Here is a 12649-nt window from a genome sequence, read left to right on the forward strand (position 1 = left end):
AGGCTCTTGACTTTTGGGGGGTTCTGATGCTTGAGCCATACACTCCTTCTCTGGGGTTGGCACCTTGGGGTCCAGGGCCAACCCTGCCCTACAGATGTGGAGGACTGAGAATTGACTGGGTGTGCCCCTCTCCCCCAGACCCTGCTGGAGGCTCAGCCACCCAGGAGAGCCTGGGGTTCCCGCCAGAACTGCGTTTCTTCCCCTAAGTCCCCACAGAGTGAGTGTCAGGACTCAGTGGCCTGGCTTGGTTTACAGGTGGGGAAACTGGGGCTTTGAGACGGGATGGCATGGGTTTGGCTGCTGTCAGTTGGTGCCTCAGCCTCTGCCCTCTGAGAAAGCATCAGGCACCATCTTCTTGGGACCTCTGGGCCTGTAAGAGATCCCGTGAGCTTTCTCTACCCCGTACCTATTTTCTCAGCCTGGCATCAAGCTGACCGGGCCCACACTGACCCCACAGGCATGAGGTTGGGGGCAGAAGCCTCCTGGCCCAGCTTCTCCCGGGCCTGTGCCACCAGAGCACTCACCGTAGACTAGGTCTGATGTACCCATGGCCACGTCCAGTCCAGGGACAGCTCTGGCACCCCACAGGATGAATGGAGGGAGAAGCCACAGGAAACATTCCGGGAAGCCCTGGCCCTCCTTCTTCTCTGGAAAAGGATTCCCAGAATGGAGTCGGGATAGGCAGATGGGGACCCCCCAGGTGTCTCGTGTACACTGGAGCCCTGGAGAGGGGCTCACCACTCCACCCTCTTCCCGCGTTCAACCTCCAGCACGTCCATCTGCCCACCGTGCCCACCGGGGGGCCAGGGTGCTGACACAGGAAGCTGGCGGGGCTCCCAGGTGGGCCTCTCCATAACAAAGAAGGACACGGAGACAGGGCAGAAATGACTGTGTATTCCCTGGTTACAAAGCGGGGCTGTGGCGGTCATCAGCATGTCCGGCGGGTCAGCAGACCAGCAGGGCCTCGTCGTCACTGGCCTCCAACGTTGGGGAGTGGGGTGGCGGGGGGCTCCTGCAGACACCCCGTGGCTCTGATGGGTGGGGGCCGAGGGTGCTACCGGCAGTGAGGGCCAGGGGGTGAGGGTCCTGGCCGGAGCAGGACTCCTGAGGCACGTCCACAGGGGCTGGGCTGGCCACCAGAGGGTCCCTGCCAGCCTTTCTGTCCTTGTCAGCCGGCCTGGACTCCAGGGGGTCCCGCAGGCCCGAGGTGGGTGGCACGGAAGGTCCCACCTCCGAGGCGTGGCTGGGGGCGCCAGGGGGCCCCTCCCCTGCTGCCCCCGGGCTGCTTGTGTCCGTTAGGGGTGCCGGGGGGTCTCGGGCAGCCCCCGGTGCCGGCTGGAGGAAACCGTCACCCAGCACCGTCCGGGAGGTGCGCGCGGCTGTCAGCAGCGGGATCTGCCCGCGCGGCGCCCGCGGCCGGTGAAACAGCCGGTTCCAGAGGCGGCCGAGGCGGCGGCGCGAGGGCCCGCGGCGGGAGGCGTGTCTGCGCATCTGTCGCCGCATGGCCGTGCGCAGGTTCTGTAGCACCGAGGCCTGGAGGGTGGGGCGGCGGCGGAGGGAGCAGAGGTCAGCACGACCCCACCCCCCGCCGAGGGGACCCCTTGTCCCCTCCCCTGGCCTGTCACCCTGCCGAGGCCTCATCTCCCACCTCCCTCAACCCCAGGACCAGCCCGGCTGCACGCTGTCGCACCCGGCCCCTGGGCCTCCCTGTACCCCGCGTTCTCTGAGGTCTGGCTGGGCAGGTCGCGGGGGCGGGGCGGGGAGCCCGGTCTCAAGCTCTCTGGCTCACCTGGGATGCACTGTAGACGGGAAAGTCCTCGACGGGGGGAATGAGGCCCTGTGCGATGAGCTGCCCGTAGGACGGGGGTGCCTCCCGCCGCACAAACTCAGCCTCCAGGCGTGTCATCTGGGTCTCAAAGGCCCTGAGGGCAACGGCAGAAGGGCAGCATGGCAGGGCGGCCAGGCGGGGGTGGGGGTCGCACTTCCCGCTTCCCACGCGGCCCGCCCGCGGCAGGATGTGGGCCCGCCTCCCTCCATCCGGGCATCCCGAGGGGCCCAGACAGGAGAAGCCCCGGGTGGGTGGCCCAGAGCGGCAGGAAGCGTGAGCCCAGGCCCTCTCTGCAGGAACGGGGAGGAAGCGAGGCTCCGGCCCCAGCGCCCACCTGTACTCCTGCGTGCGCAGGGAGTAGAGCTTGAAGGCGCAGCCCAGGGCGATGACGAGCAGCAGCCCGCAGACCAGGCTGCCGATGAGCGCGGCGGTGATGACCTTTCGGGGCACGGCCGCCAGGCAGCCGTGCTCGTCGCTGCCGTCCTGGCAGTCCTCCTGACCGTCACAGCGCCACGTCTCGAAGATGCACAGGTTGGTGCCGCAGTGGAAGGTGCCTGGCTGGCAGGAGAAGCAGTTCTTCTCGTCCGCACCGTCGGGGCAGCTCTTCTGGTTGTTGCAGCGGTCGGCGGTCGTGTAGCACAGGCCGCTGCCCCCCTCGCAGGGGTACTGGTCCGGGGGGCAGGCGGGGCATCCCTGCTCATCCCGGCCGCTGGCGCAGTGCCACCAGCCGTCGCAGCGCTGTGGCTCCGAGAAGCAGCCTTGCTCGCCTGGGTCCTCCGCATCGCCGTCGCGGCTGCTCCCGCACGGCTGCTCCCACGGGAGGCAGTAGCCCTTCACTTGGTAGGTGGCATTGAAGCCGTGGCCGGCGCTGCGGGCGCGGGCGTGGTAGGCCACGGTGAGGCGGCCCTGGGCGGCCTCCAGGCTCACCGGCCGGTGGTTGCTGCGGTAGGAGAGCGTCTGCAGCAGGCGGTCCCCGCGCTCGCCCAGGCCCTCATACACCTGCACGTAGTCGTCATAGCCCAGCCGCAGCTCCAGCTGCAGCAGCACGCGCCGCGGGTCCTGCGTGTCCACCAGCCACGTGCAGTGAAGGTCCGAGGGCCCGCGGGCCGCGCCGAACAGGTCTGGGGAAGCGAAGGAGCCGTAGAAGCTGCCCAGCCGCCGGCCGCAGGCCAGGTCGGGGCAGCCAGCCTCATCAGAGCCATCGCCGCAGTCCTGAGTGCCGTCGCAGCGCCGCTCGGCGGGCAGACAGCGCGTGGAGCGCGCCCCGCTGCAGGGGAAGGTGCCCCCGGGACACAGGCTGCCTGGCGGCTCCGAGGCGGGCGCGGAGCAGTTGCCCTCATCCGAGCCGTCGCCACACTCGTCCACCGTGTTGCACTGCCAAGGGCCCGGCAGGCACTTGCCGTTGTCACAGCGGAACTCGTCAGCCTGGCAGGATGCCTGGCCCAGCTTCCCTGCAGGGTGAGGTGTATGGTGGAGACAGTCAGGGGTGCGCAGAACCACCCTCCTCGTGGGGCCTGGGGCCAGCAGCCCGCGGGAGGTCCCCCCCCCCCAATCCCAGCAAGGCCTCTGCAGGGTCCAGGGAGAGGCAGGACCCAAGGAGAAGGGCCCTGGATTCCCTCTCTCCCTGGCCACCTGAGAGGCAGAGACGCCTCAAATGCCAGGGAGTCTCAGGTCCTGACTTGAGCTGGGGTCTATAAAGTGAGGTCAGTGATCTCGAGGGGTTCCAAGGCACCCCGAGGCAGCAAGATGACCAGTTCCTGTCCCAACACTGGGCTCCAACTTTTGGGCTACTGGGGGAGACCCTGAGGGTAGGGAGCAGATGGAGGGCGACACCCCCATCTCCAGGGAGCCCATCTGTGCACCCTGCCATTGGTGTTACCTCGGATGTAGGAGAGACGGAAGCCCTGGGCCTGGCCAGAGCTGGAGGTGTCGGAGTGGAAGAAGATCCAGACGTGGTCCCGGGCAGAGATGAAGGCAGGCGGGATGGCAGAGCCACAGAGCCGGAAGGCCTCCTGGCGGGGCGGGGCCGCGGGGCCCAGCATGAGCCAGTCCAGGGAGCACTGGTGGGACTCCTCCACGTCAAAATTGCGGAAGCTGCAGGGGGTGGGGAGGACTGCAGATGTGAGTGGGTGGCCAGAGAGCAGCAGGTCATGCTTAAGCTCACAAGGACGGCCAGCCCAGCATCCCTTCTCTCCTCCACTCCCAGCCACTCAGCAGTCCCCCAGGGGTCCGAGTGGCTCCATGAAGAATCAGGACAATGTGGACAACTAGGAACATGTCAGCCCCCATGCAGCTCTGTGAAGGCTTTCTCCTGTGCCTCTCCACCCTCCATCAGAACACACATGGTGCTCCAACCCAAGGCCACATGGGGGTGGAGGCAGGAGTCCCATGGTAGGCAATTCCCCCCACTTACACTCTACCCTGAAGGACAAAGTCCAAGGGTCCAGATCCCCCTACGCTGGCTTTGCTTCAACAGACCCAGCACGAATCCCAGGCTAGGGCACTGAGGGGGCCTGTGTGCACAGGGCAGGCCTGGGCTGGGGGACAGCTCATCCCCTGGGGAGAAGCACTGGCCCAGGCTGTGGATGAGCAGGGCCAACAAGTACTCTAGAAGTGGCCAAGAAGGCAGGCGTCTTTGAAGAGATTCCCAGTGACCACAGGAAAACAGGCACAGACCCTGATGTGTTCCCATCAAACCCCTGGCCTTGGAGACTTGGAGTGACTGGGTCTTCCAGGCTTTGCATTTACGGGAGTGACACCCCAGCCAAACTCCAGCCTCGGTTCCACCATCTGATCGCCTCACCCCGCTTCCCTCTGCACATCCCCGCAGCTTATATCCCCGCAGCTTCAGCACCTGGCTCCTCCCTGCTTCCCTCTCCTGCTGAGATGGCCCCAAGGGCCCGGGGGAAAACCCGCTCTGGGCTTAGTGCCAGCCTGGCCTCAAGCCACCCCTGCAGGACAGACAGGACACCTCTGCCACCTCACAGACAACTGGGCCATGCCCTCCAGTCCCAGGGCTCCCCTCCCTGGCAGGCCTGAGGAGACAGACAGCCTCACAAGCCCATGGGAGAGGCCCAGGTCTGGGTAGCCAGCCCCAGTGACCCACACCCACATATTCACATGCATTCGACTCATACCTGTGCACACATAGACTCACGCATGTATTTGCACACCTACACATCTCACACACATGCCCTCCGAGCCTACACACACATGTGCTCACAAACGCACATACACGTGTCCTTCATACCTGCTCAGGTTGGGCTCACACACATACATAAGCACATATGTGTTCACACACATGTACACACACATCTGGTCACTGTGCTTGTCACAGGCACTCACATGCACACCATCACACATGCAGCACATGCAGGCCCACATCGAGCCGCTCTGACACCCTCGCACACGTACCTGATGGTGATCATGTCCCCGCGGTCGCCCTGTATGTACCAGCTGCAGTTGGTGCCCGGTGGGTAGTTGAGGGGCCAGGCTGGGCTGTAGATGACGCCGCGGCGTGCAGTGTGCTGCTCCAGCTGCCCGCTGCAGGCGGCTGTCAGGAGAGGAGGCTGAGAGGCGCTGGCTTCACCTTTGGGTGGGAGGGGGCAGTGAGGGAGGGTGACCCTGAGCCCCCCACCCCGTGACCTGAGCACAGGCCTTCCCCAGGTAGGCTCAAGGCCAGCTAAGGTGGTCATGGCCAAGGGCATGGGCGCGCCGTGAGACTTTAGGGAAGTGGTATGTATGGAGTGGGGAGAAGAGGAACCCCATGGACTCGGGACAGTCCACCCTGTGCCCCAGAGCCCAGCTCTTCTCGGGGCTGGGAGCCAGCCTACCAACTCTCCTTGGCACCTCAGAGGTAAGGCCTCTCGGCCTCGGGTCTCAGCTCAGTGGAGAATCCTGCAGCCCTAGGCCTGGTGGCCCAGCATAAGCAGACCCACTATGGTTCCCTCCCTGCCACCCCACCACCCCAGGGCCTAATACAGGCCTCACACAACACATGCTTTTGGAGGACCTACTATGTGGCAAGCACAGTACCAGGCATGCCCATAAGACAGGTAAAAGTCTGGCTCTGTGGGGCTCACAGACTAGGGGAGCAGACAGACAATGCAGATTCCCTGGGCAAAGTGAGGTTTATAGAACAGGCATGAAGGGAGGGGCTGATACCCTGAGGTGGCTGGAAACACAGGCTGGGTCTGATGGCATCTTGTGTGGCATTTAGATTTTATCCTGAGTGTGAGTGGGAGGCCACCAGGAGGGGATGTCAAAACCAGATGAGGAAACCAAGGTTCAGAGAGGGTCAGTGAATCGCCCATGGGCACAGAGGGTAAGTGGCAGAGTCAGGGCCCACCCTCATCCTCTAGTGGGCTGGGCCTCTCATTGATAAAGTGTCGACCGTCCACTGTGTCAGTGAGCACAAGGGATCACTCTGGCCAGCACGGGTGACGAGTGCCTCTATGCCCAGCCCCACAGGCCTCATCATACCCACTTCATTAGTTACACACGCCTTCTGCACCCCGCCAAGCTCACCTAGCTGAGAGGTGGCAAACCTTGCCCTGGTGTGCCCTGGCCTTTGCAGGACCAAGCAAGGTCCTGCACTTGGTTGCCCCTGCCCCTCATGGCCCCTTACCATACTTCTTCATCTGATCTTCACAACAGCCTGTGGCACAGGCAGGCCCAATTTACAGAGGGAAACCTGAGGCTGCAGGGAGACAAATCATAGTGCTTTTCCTGAGCCCAGTGACACTACCTACCTCTTCACTCTCCCTGACCCCTGACTGTTGCCCTGCAAGCAGGGTCTCTGCTGGCTCTCAACAAGACTCTTTGGAACCCCAAAAGACTCAGCTGCAGAAAGAAGAGTGAAAGCCCTCCAGCAGCCTCCCATGCTCCACCCATGGAGGTCCGGGTGATCCAAGGCTGTGACCCACAGGGGGTTAACCCCCAGCAGTGGCTTACAGGAGCATCAAGGGCTGGAAGAGAAACACCCACACCGACCCTAAAGCAGGGCTGACCACATCAGGTCGCCGTCACAGCCTTGACAGCCCCAGGTTGGTGAGGTACCAGCCAGGGCTCCCCACTTGGCACTCACCAGGGCCTGGGAGGTCATCCTCCCTGAGCCTCAGCATTCTCGCAACCCAGGAGGGTAAGGACTAAACAACCAGAGTGGTGATCAGGGGCCTGGGCAACTGTTTCCTTGGATGGGTGAGGCTTTGTGGGCTTCCCAGAGACACTGACCTGGGGACACCCTGGCAGGCGTGAGGTCAGGGCACCTCCGCCTCCAGGATGCTGGGTGGGGGGGTGGTCCCTAGGCAGGGTTGGGAGCACATCCTCCCCCAACATTGAGTCTCTAAAGCAAACATTACACCCGGAGTCAGATGCTCCATCAGCCAGTGTGGGAGTCACCCCCGTCCCCTCAGCCTCCAGGACAGGCCTGGGGCAAAGCAATACCCACTGTGGCCTAGAGGCTTTCTCCACGGGATGGAGCCCTCGTGGAGGCTGGGTTTCTCCCCCATACTGGCCAGAGAAAGCCAGGCCTGCAGGGACCCATGTCTGGCCCTCTTTCATGACATGGGTAAGCCTATCTCTCCAGACCACCAGCCTAGTCAGGAGCAGAAATCCAGACACTGCTTCAACAATCCCCTGGAAACATGTTCCCCCAGACATGCCTCACCCCAAGTGCCCCTCGGATGCCCCAGACATTTCCCCATTGGGGGCAGCAATGTCCCTGAGTCACTGTTAATTCTTCTGCAAGGAGGGTGGGCAGAGAGACCATGGTTACTGCAGCCATCGGCCTGGCTCATGCAGAGTGACCGTGGAGGGGGAGGGATGCTGGGGTCCCTATAGGACCCCAAACTGGACACTGCCTGGCCATGGGCCTGGAGGGCATCACCAGCTCAGACGACCAGCCTCAGGCTTCTCTGTGATGGCAATCTCACTCCCATCCCACTGCCACCCCAGCATCCAGGCGCAGGCAGGAGAAAGAGCTTCGTGAATCCAGTCCAGTCCTGGAGTCCACGCTGCTGGTCGCACCCTAGGCCCCAGCTTGCCCATCAGTGAAATGGAGTCAGAGGGTGCTGCTCGTCTCAGGGTGGCTGGAAGATGTTGGGGAGCAGCAGTCTGGAGGCAGACGTGCATGTGGGGTGAGTAGGGGTGACGCCTGTGGGAGGTGAGGGCAGAGATGGCATGTGTGATGAGAGGTGGGCAGTGAAGGGAGCTGGGAGATACTGACGCAGGATGGAGGCTCCTGGGGGTCTTTAGGGGCCGTCAGAGAAGTCTGTCTGAGCTTAACTGGAAGTGACTTGTGTTCACTTAGACAGTTTTGCTCAGGTCAATGTTGCCTGCTCAAGGGAGCAAGGGGTGACTGAGCGCTTTCAGACCAGCGTCCTTCTTTCTTGGTCCGAAGAAATGTCAAATACCCCCGAGAGGGCATGAGCAAGCCTGAAGACACACAGCTTGCAAATCTGGTTTCCAGGGGCTGCCGGCACTCTGGACAACCTGCCAGTGTGCTTGATGACTAGGAGCCGGGAGTCCCAGCAGAGCGCCTGGGCGGAGCTGCCAGATAAATGGAGAACACGCTGAAGACCCTGCTCAGGCTCAGCCCCTGGGTCACAGTGGCCAAAGTCTGGGCTGCATAGGGTGAGTTATCCAAGCCAGTTAGTGCCTGACAAGCTGGGGCAGGATGGGGGCTGAGAGGCAAAAGCCTGTGAGGTCCCCCGGTGGCCCAGCTGGGCCCTGCGGAGGGACTGAGCCCAGTGAGGGTGGGGAAGCGGCAGGCGAGACAGTGATGACCCGGGCTCCTCACAGCAGGAGTCGCACGGAAAACCTATAAGTGCAGAGGCACGGAGCTTCAGGTGGGAGGAGACACTGGCAGCCAGAAGCTGGTCTCCACTTCTCTCAGCAATGCTAGAGGGCGAGAGACAGGCTCTAGGACAGCCTCAGGCTGTCACACCCCTGCGGCCACACAGGCTGTGTATGCAGCTTCAGGACACCGGGGGCGGGGTGGGGAAGGCAGGCACAGACAGCTTGAACCCCGCTGGCAGGCAAACAGCAGGCTGAACCTGGATGGATTTCTCTCCTGGCTCTACAGATGGACTTTGTCCCCCGAGCATCTCTTTTCGAAGCCGGGACAGACATGTTTGGAGCCACATGCCCACCCACACACCAGCAGGAGGACTGGCCTGGGACTCACATGTGTAAGACCTGCCACCCCCTTGTGCCCTTCCCCCTGCGCCCACTCTCTACCATAGCCACGGGCACCTGACTCAGGTGAGGCCAGTCTGTCTGGTCCTGGAAATTGGGGTGGGGAGACTGGGTGGTTAGCTGTGGGGGCTGTGATGTCAGGCAGGACTGAGGCTGGCTCAGTGCTGAGCAAAGCTGGGCCCTGAGCCAGCATGGTCAGCAGTGGAGGCCAGGCTGCAGGAGCAGGAAGGAGCTGGTTGAAGGGAGAATGGGAAAGGAGGCTGAGAGTATGCATCTAAGAGACAAGCCTGGGAGAGCAGCTTCTGTGAATCCTGAGCCTCCCCATCGCAGGGACAGCGACCAGGAGACAGCCCACCCCACCCCACCCCTCCACCTCCCTGGGCTGCCTCAGTGGGCCTCTGCTGCCAGCCAGACCCTGAGCAGAACTATTAATAAAAATCCCAAGTACCTCTTGCCCCACGACGCAGCTCAGGACACAGCAAACAAGCCTGCAGCCCTGAGACTCCAGCTCCCGAGGCCCTTCTCAGATGTCTCCCCTGGCACCAAGGGACCCAGGGCCTGGGCCTATGCATTCGCCAACCCCTGGCAGCCCCCTCAGCAAAGGGCAAATGCCCCTGATGGCCTCAGCCCTGAAGGCTCCCGCTCCTGACGGCCTTTGCTGTACTCGGCACTAGGCCCAAGCATGAAGACGGCCAGCGGATGGACAGACCCACTCTAACAGGCAGGAGGCAGCCACGGAGTTCAACTATGTTTTCTTAGATCCCGTGTGTCTATTTGGCACCTGCTTATCACAGGGCCAAACTATCAGCCAAAGTGTTTACGTCTCTCCTGCAAACCGGTGTCCCTGAAACTGGTCTTTCCCTGGCAGACAGGCTGATGCGAGACGGAACCCCTACAGACTTCTTACCTAATTCACACCCCAAGCCAATTTTCATCCCAGAGTCAGGTACCAGGCACAGAGAGACCACCCCCCTAGCCCAGAGCTCTTGGGGATTAGCCAAACTAGCCAGCCCTAAGATGTTTACTCTGCCCTGTCTTGCCCTTTTCCCCGAAACTTCGATCAAGGCTCTGGCCAAAGCCTTCCCCTCACTTCTGTCTGCCTTGACTAGACCTGGTGTTGCCCAAGTGACCCTAAGCGGCATGGCATGTCCCCTCCTCACAAGACACAAGTAACAAATTCCTCCATCAATGGCTTTGGCCTCTCTGTGTTGTCACTCAGTCATACCTTCATAAACTAAATCCCAGGTGGAATTTTAAAGCAGGCAGGCATCTTATGGTGCCCTATGGTTCTCTGGGACCCCCACTGCCTACAGAAAGCACAGTCTGCCAAGTGTGCAGGCCATGGCAGTTTACTAGTGGTATGAGGCTACCACGTGCAAAAGCTGTGCTGAACACCTTACCTCACTGGCCCATTTAACCAGGCTTCATGGTTAAAGGCACCCATTTTACAGAAGAGGAAACTGAGGCTCAGAGAGGTTATAAGCTTGCCCAATGCCAAAAAACTTCTTTGTGATGCAAAGATGCCCAGGAATTGAGGTGGGAAAAGGCCAGCTGACCTCAGGGGTGGAGCCAGGATCCTGAAGGTTGGTACTCAGAGGTCAGTAAACCAGGAGAGCAGGGAGGAGGGGAGGAAGGGGAGAAGCATGTCACTCACCTAAGGCAGGAACGGCACTGCTGAACCGCCCAGTGAGAACAATGTTCACTGTGGGAGACACAAAGCGGGTTCAGTGGCGTGGGGGAGGGGAGGGGAGGAGGGGGTGGCTCTCGGGGCTTAAACACTTGGGGTGCAAAACAACACAGCCCAAACTCCAGGCTGATTCTCTTTATCTCGAAGGGTAAGGCCTAGAGCACTGTTACAGTCCTGCTGGGGTGGGCAGAACGAGAACCCCAGGGGATCTCAGGACTCACCCAAACACCCATAGTGGGAGAGAGCAGGGTGCAAGCCTGGCTGCATCAGGCCACTCCTCCCATTCCCCACGCTTGGGAATTCTAACTCACATTGGAGGGGGTTTGCTTGTATCTTCTCAGACTTGGGAACCACGGGCCTTGACCATCCTTCAGGGAAAGACCTTGCTCAACCCAGGCACGGGCCCTGCTTGTGAAGGGGACTCCAACCATACTGTAGGGCTTCCTCCCTCTGAGGGGCCTTGCCAGCCAGCCAGGGAGGGAGGGAAGCAGTTCTGATCACCCCCATTCTACAGGCACTCACAGCTACCAGGGTTCAAGGTCCTCCTCACTGCACCATCCTGGCCTTGCTAAGAGAGGCAAAGAATTTGCCTGCCACCTACCCCTTCAAGTACCCACCATGGGATTTGTCCTTTGCTTTCACCGAATGCTTTCCTGCAGCGATTATGGGAGCAGAAGATGTAGGCACACTCAACTTCCTGAGGTTCAGGGTGCCCCCTTCCCCAACATCAACGATGCCAAGGGAAGCAGAGAACATCTCTACAGGGGTGACCCCACGTCTGGTGAAGAAGAGAGCCAGCTGCCCCCTGGCAGGACACCCAGGCTCTGCTGGACGGGGAGGGCCTTGAGGGAGGCCAAAGGGTCTGCGCCTTTCCTTGCACCCCAAGGGGAAGCCAGGCACTCAGCAGCACGGGACCACACTGACAGATTGGGGAGTGGGCACTCTGGGGGCCATGAAGCTTACTGAGATCTGCTCACGCAGCTAAGGCAGGGGCCTTCCCCCAGCTCCTAGATTCTTGGGGGCAGAGGAGAGTGCACCCTAAAATGAACAGGCTTCTTTTTTTACTTTGTCATTTCAGTGGCTTCAACAAACCTTCTGGGATTACAGAGCCTTCACTGACGACACCATAGGGTGTCCCCTAATGACCCCGGGCTTAGATAATGGCCTCCCTCCTCCATCATGGTAAATAAAGGAGCCATGTGGCTACAGGATTTAACCCCTTGCTTCCCCTCTCCCGCACACAAGGCCCTGGAAAGGTGGACAGAAAAGCTCTGGCAGGGCTGGATGTGTCCCCTCGGCCCTCCCCAGACACATCACCCTGGGCTGCTGAGGCCTGCCCTGCTGGGTCCGAGAAGACACAAAGGGAAGACAGGAGTCAGTCATTCTAGCAACTGCCTCCTGCCGCGCATCCTGGTCTCGGCCCCGGCTGGCTCCCACCCCCAACCCACTCCAGGCAGGAAATAGTTCCTCGTTCAGGGGACCACCGGTCCCAGCCCCGCTGGTTTCGCCTTTGTCCGCAGCTCCGGAGGGCCGGATCCCTCATCGCCGTCAGGCTAAGCGCGGGGAAGTCAGGCAAAAGTCACTGCCCGCCAATCCCAGGCGTCCGCATAGCCGGCCGCCCCGCGCTCCGCTCACCCGGGCTCCCGGACGCTATTCTGAACCCTGCTAGAGAGGCCTAAGACCCCAGCAGGCCGGGATGCCAGGGAGCCGCAGTCTCCTCGGTCTCCGGCGGGAGCTCTCGCAGTGCCCGCCCCGGGAGCCCCAGGAGCAACCAGGAGAGAGGGGCGCCCCGAGTCCGACCAGGGCGCGGCGCGGAACCTCGAGGCAGGGGACCGATCCCACTGCGGCCGCGCGGCCCACTCACCCAGGCAGACGACAGCGAGCTGCGCCCGGGCGCCCGGCGCCCCCTCCGGCCCCGCGGCTGCCCGCTTCTCCAT

At 61.9% G+C, this 12649-nt stretch overlaps 1 protein-coding gene across 2 annotated transcripts; it reads right to left on the reverse strand.

The window, feature by feature from the left end:
- Positions 1-879: 879 nt before the first annotated feature.
- LRP3 (LDL receptor related protein 3) lies at positions 880-12649 on the reverse strand. 2 transcript variants are annotated; one of them, XM_040253151.1, is made up of 7 exons: positions 12577-12649; positions 10680-10727; positions 5243-5381; positions 3708-3922; positions 2163-3279; positions 1790-1922; positions 880-1533 (listed from the first exon to the last, which is right to left on the reverse strand). In XM_040253151.1, the coding sequence occupies exons 1-7, from the start codon at positions 12647-12649 to the stop codon at positions 946-948; spliced, it is 2313 nt and encodes a 770-aa protein (XP_040109085.1). In that variant the 3' UTR covers positions 880-945. The 2 variants fall into 2 exon arrangements, with proteins under 2 accessions (XP_040109085.1, XP_040109084.1); XM_040253150.1 differs by having other exon boundaries at positions 5243-5417.

This window comes from Oryx dammah, unplaced genomic scaffold (genome assembly GCF_014754425.2).
Source record: "Oryx dammah isolate SB20612 unplaced genomic scaffold, SCBI_Odam_1.1 HiC_scaffold_13, whole genome shotgun sequence".
In the NCBI taxonomy this organism is placed as follows: domain Eukaryota; kingdom Metazoa; phylum Chordata; class Mammalia; order Artiodactyla; family Bovidae; genus Oryx; species Oryx dammah.

Coding starts and splice junctions, on each gene's coding strand:
- LRP3 (XM_040253150.1), bottom strand. CDS start 12,649: ATGGAGAAGCGGGCAGCCGCGGGGCCGGAGGGGGCGCCGGGCGCCCGG. Junction 5,418..10,679: donor CAGTGCCGTTCCTGCCTTAG/GTGAGTGACATG, acceptor TCCCACCCAAAG/GTGAAGCCAGCGCCTCTCAG. Junction 1,534..1,789: donor CCGTCTACAGTGCATCCCAG/GTGAGCCAGAGA, acceptor CCCACCCTCCAG/GCCTCGGTGCTACAGAACCT.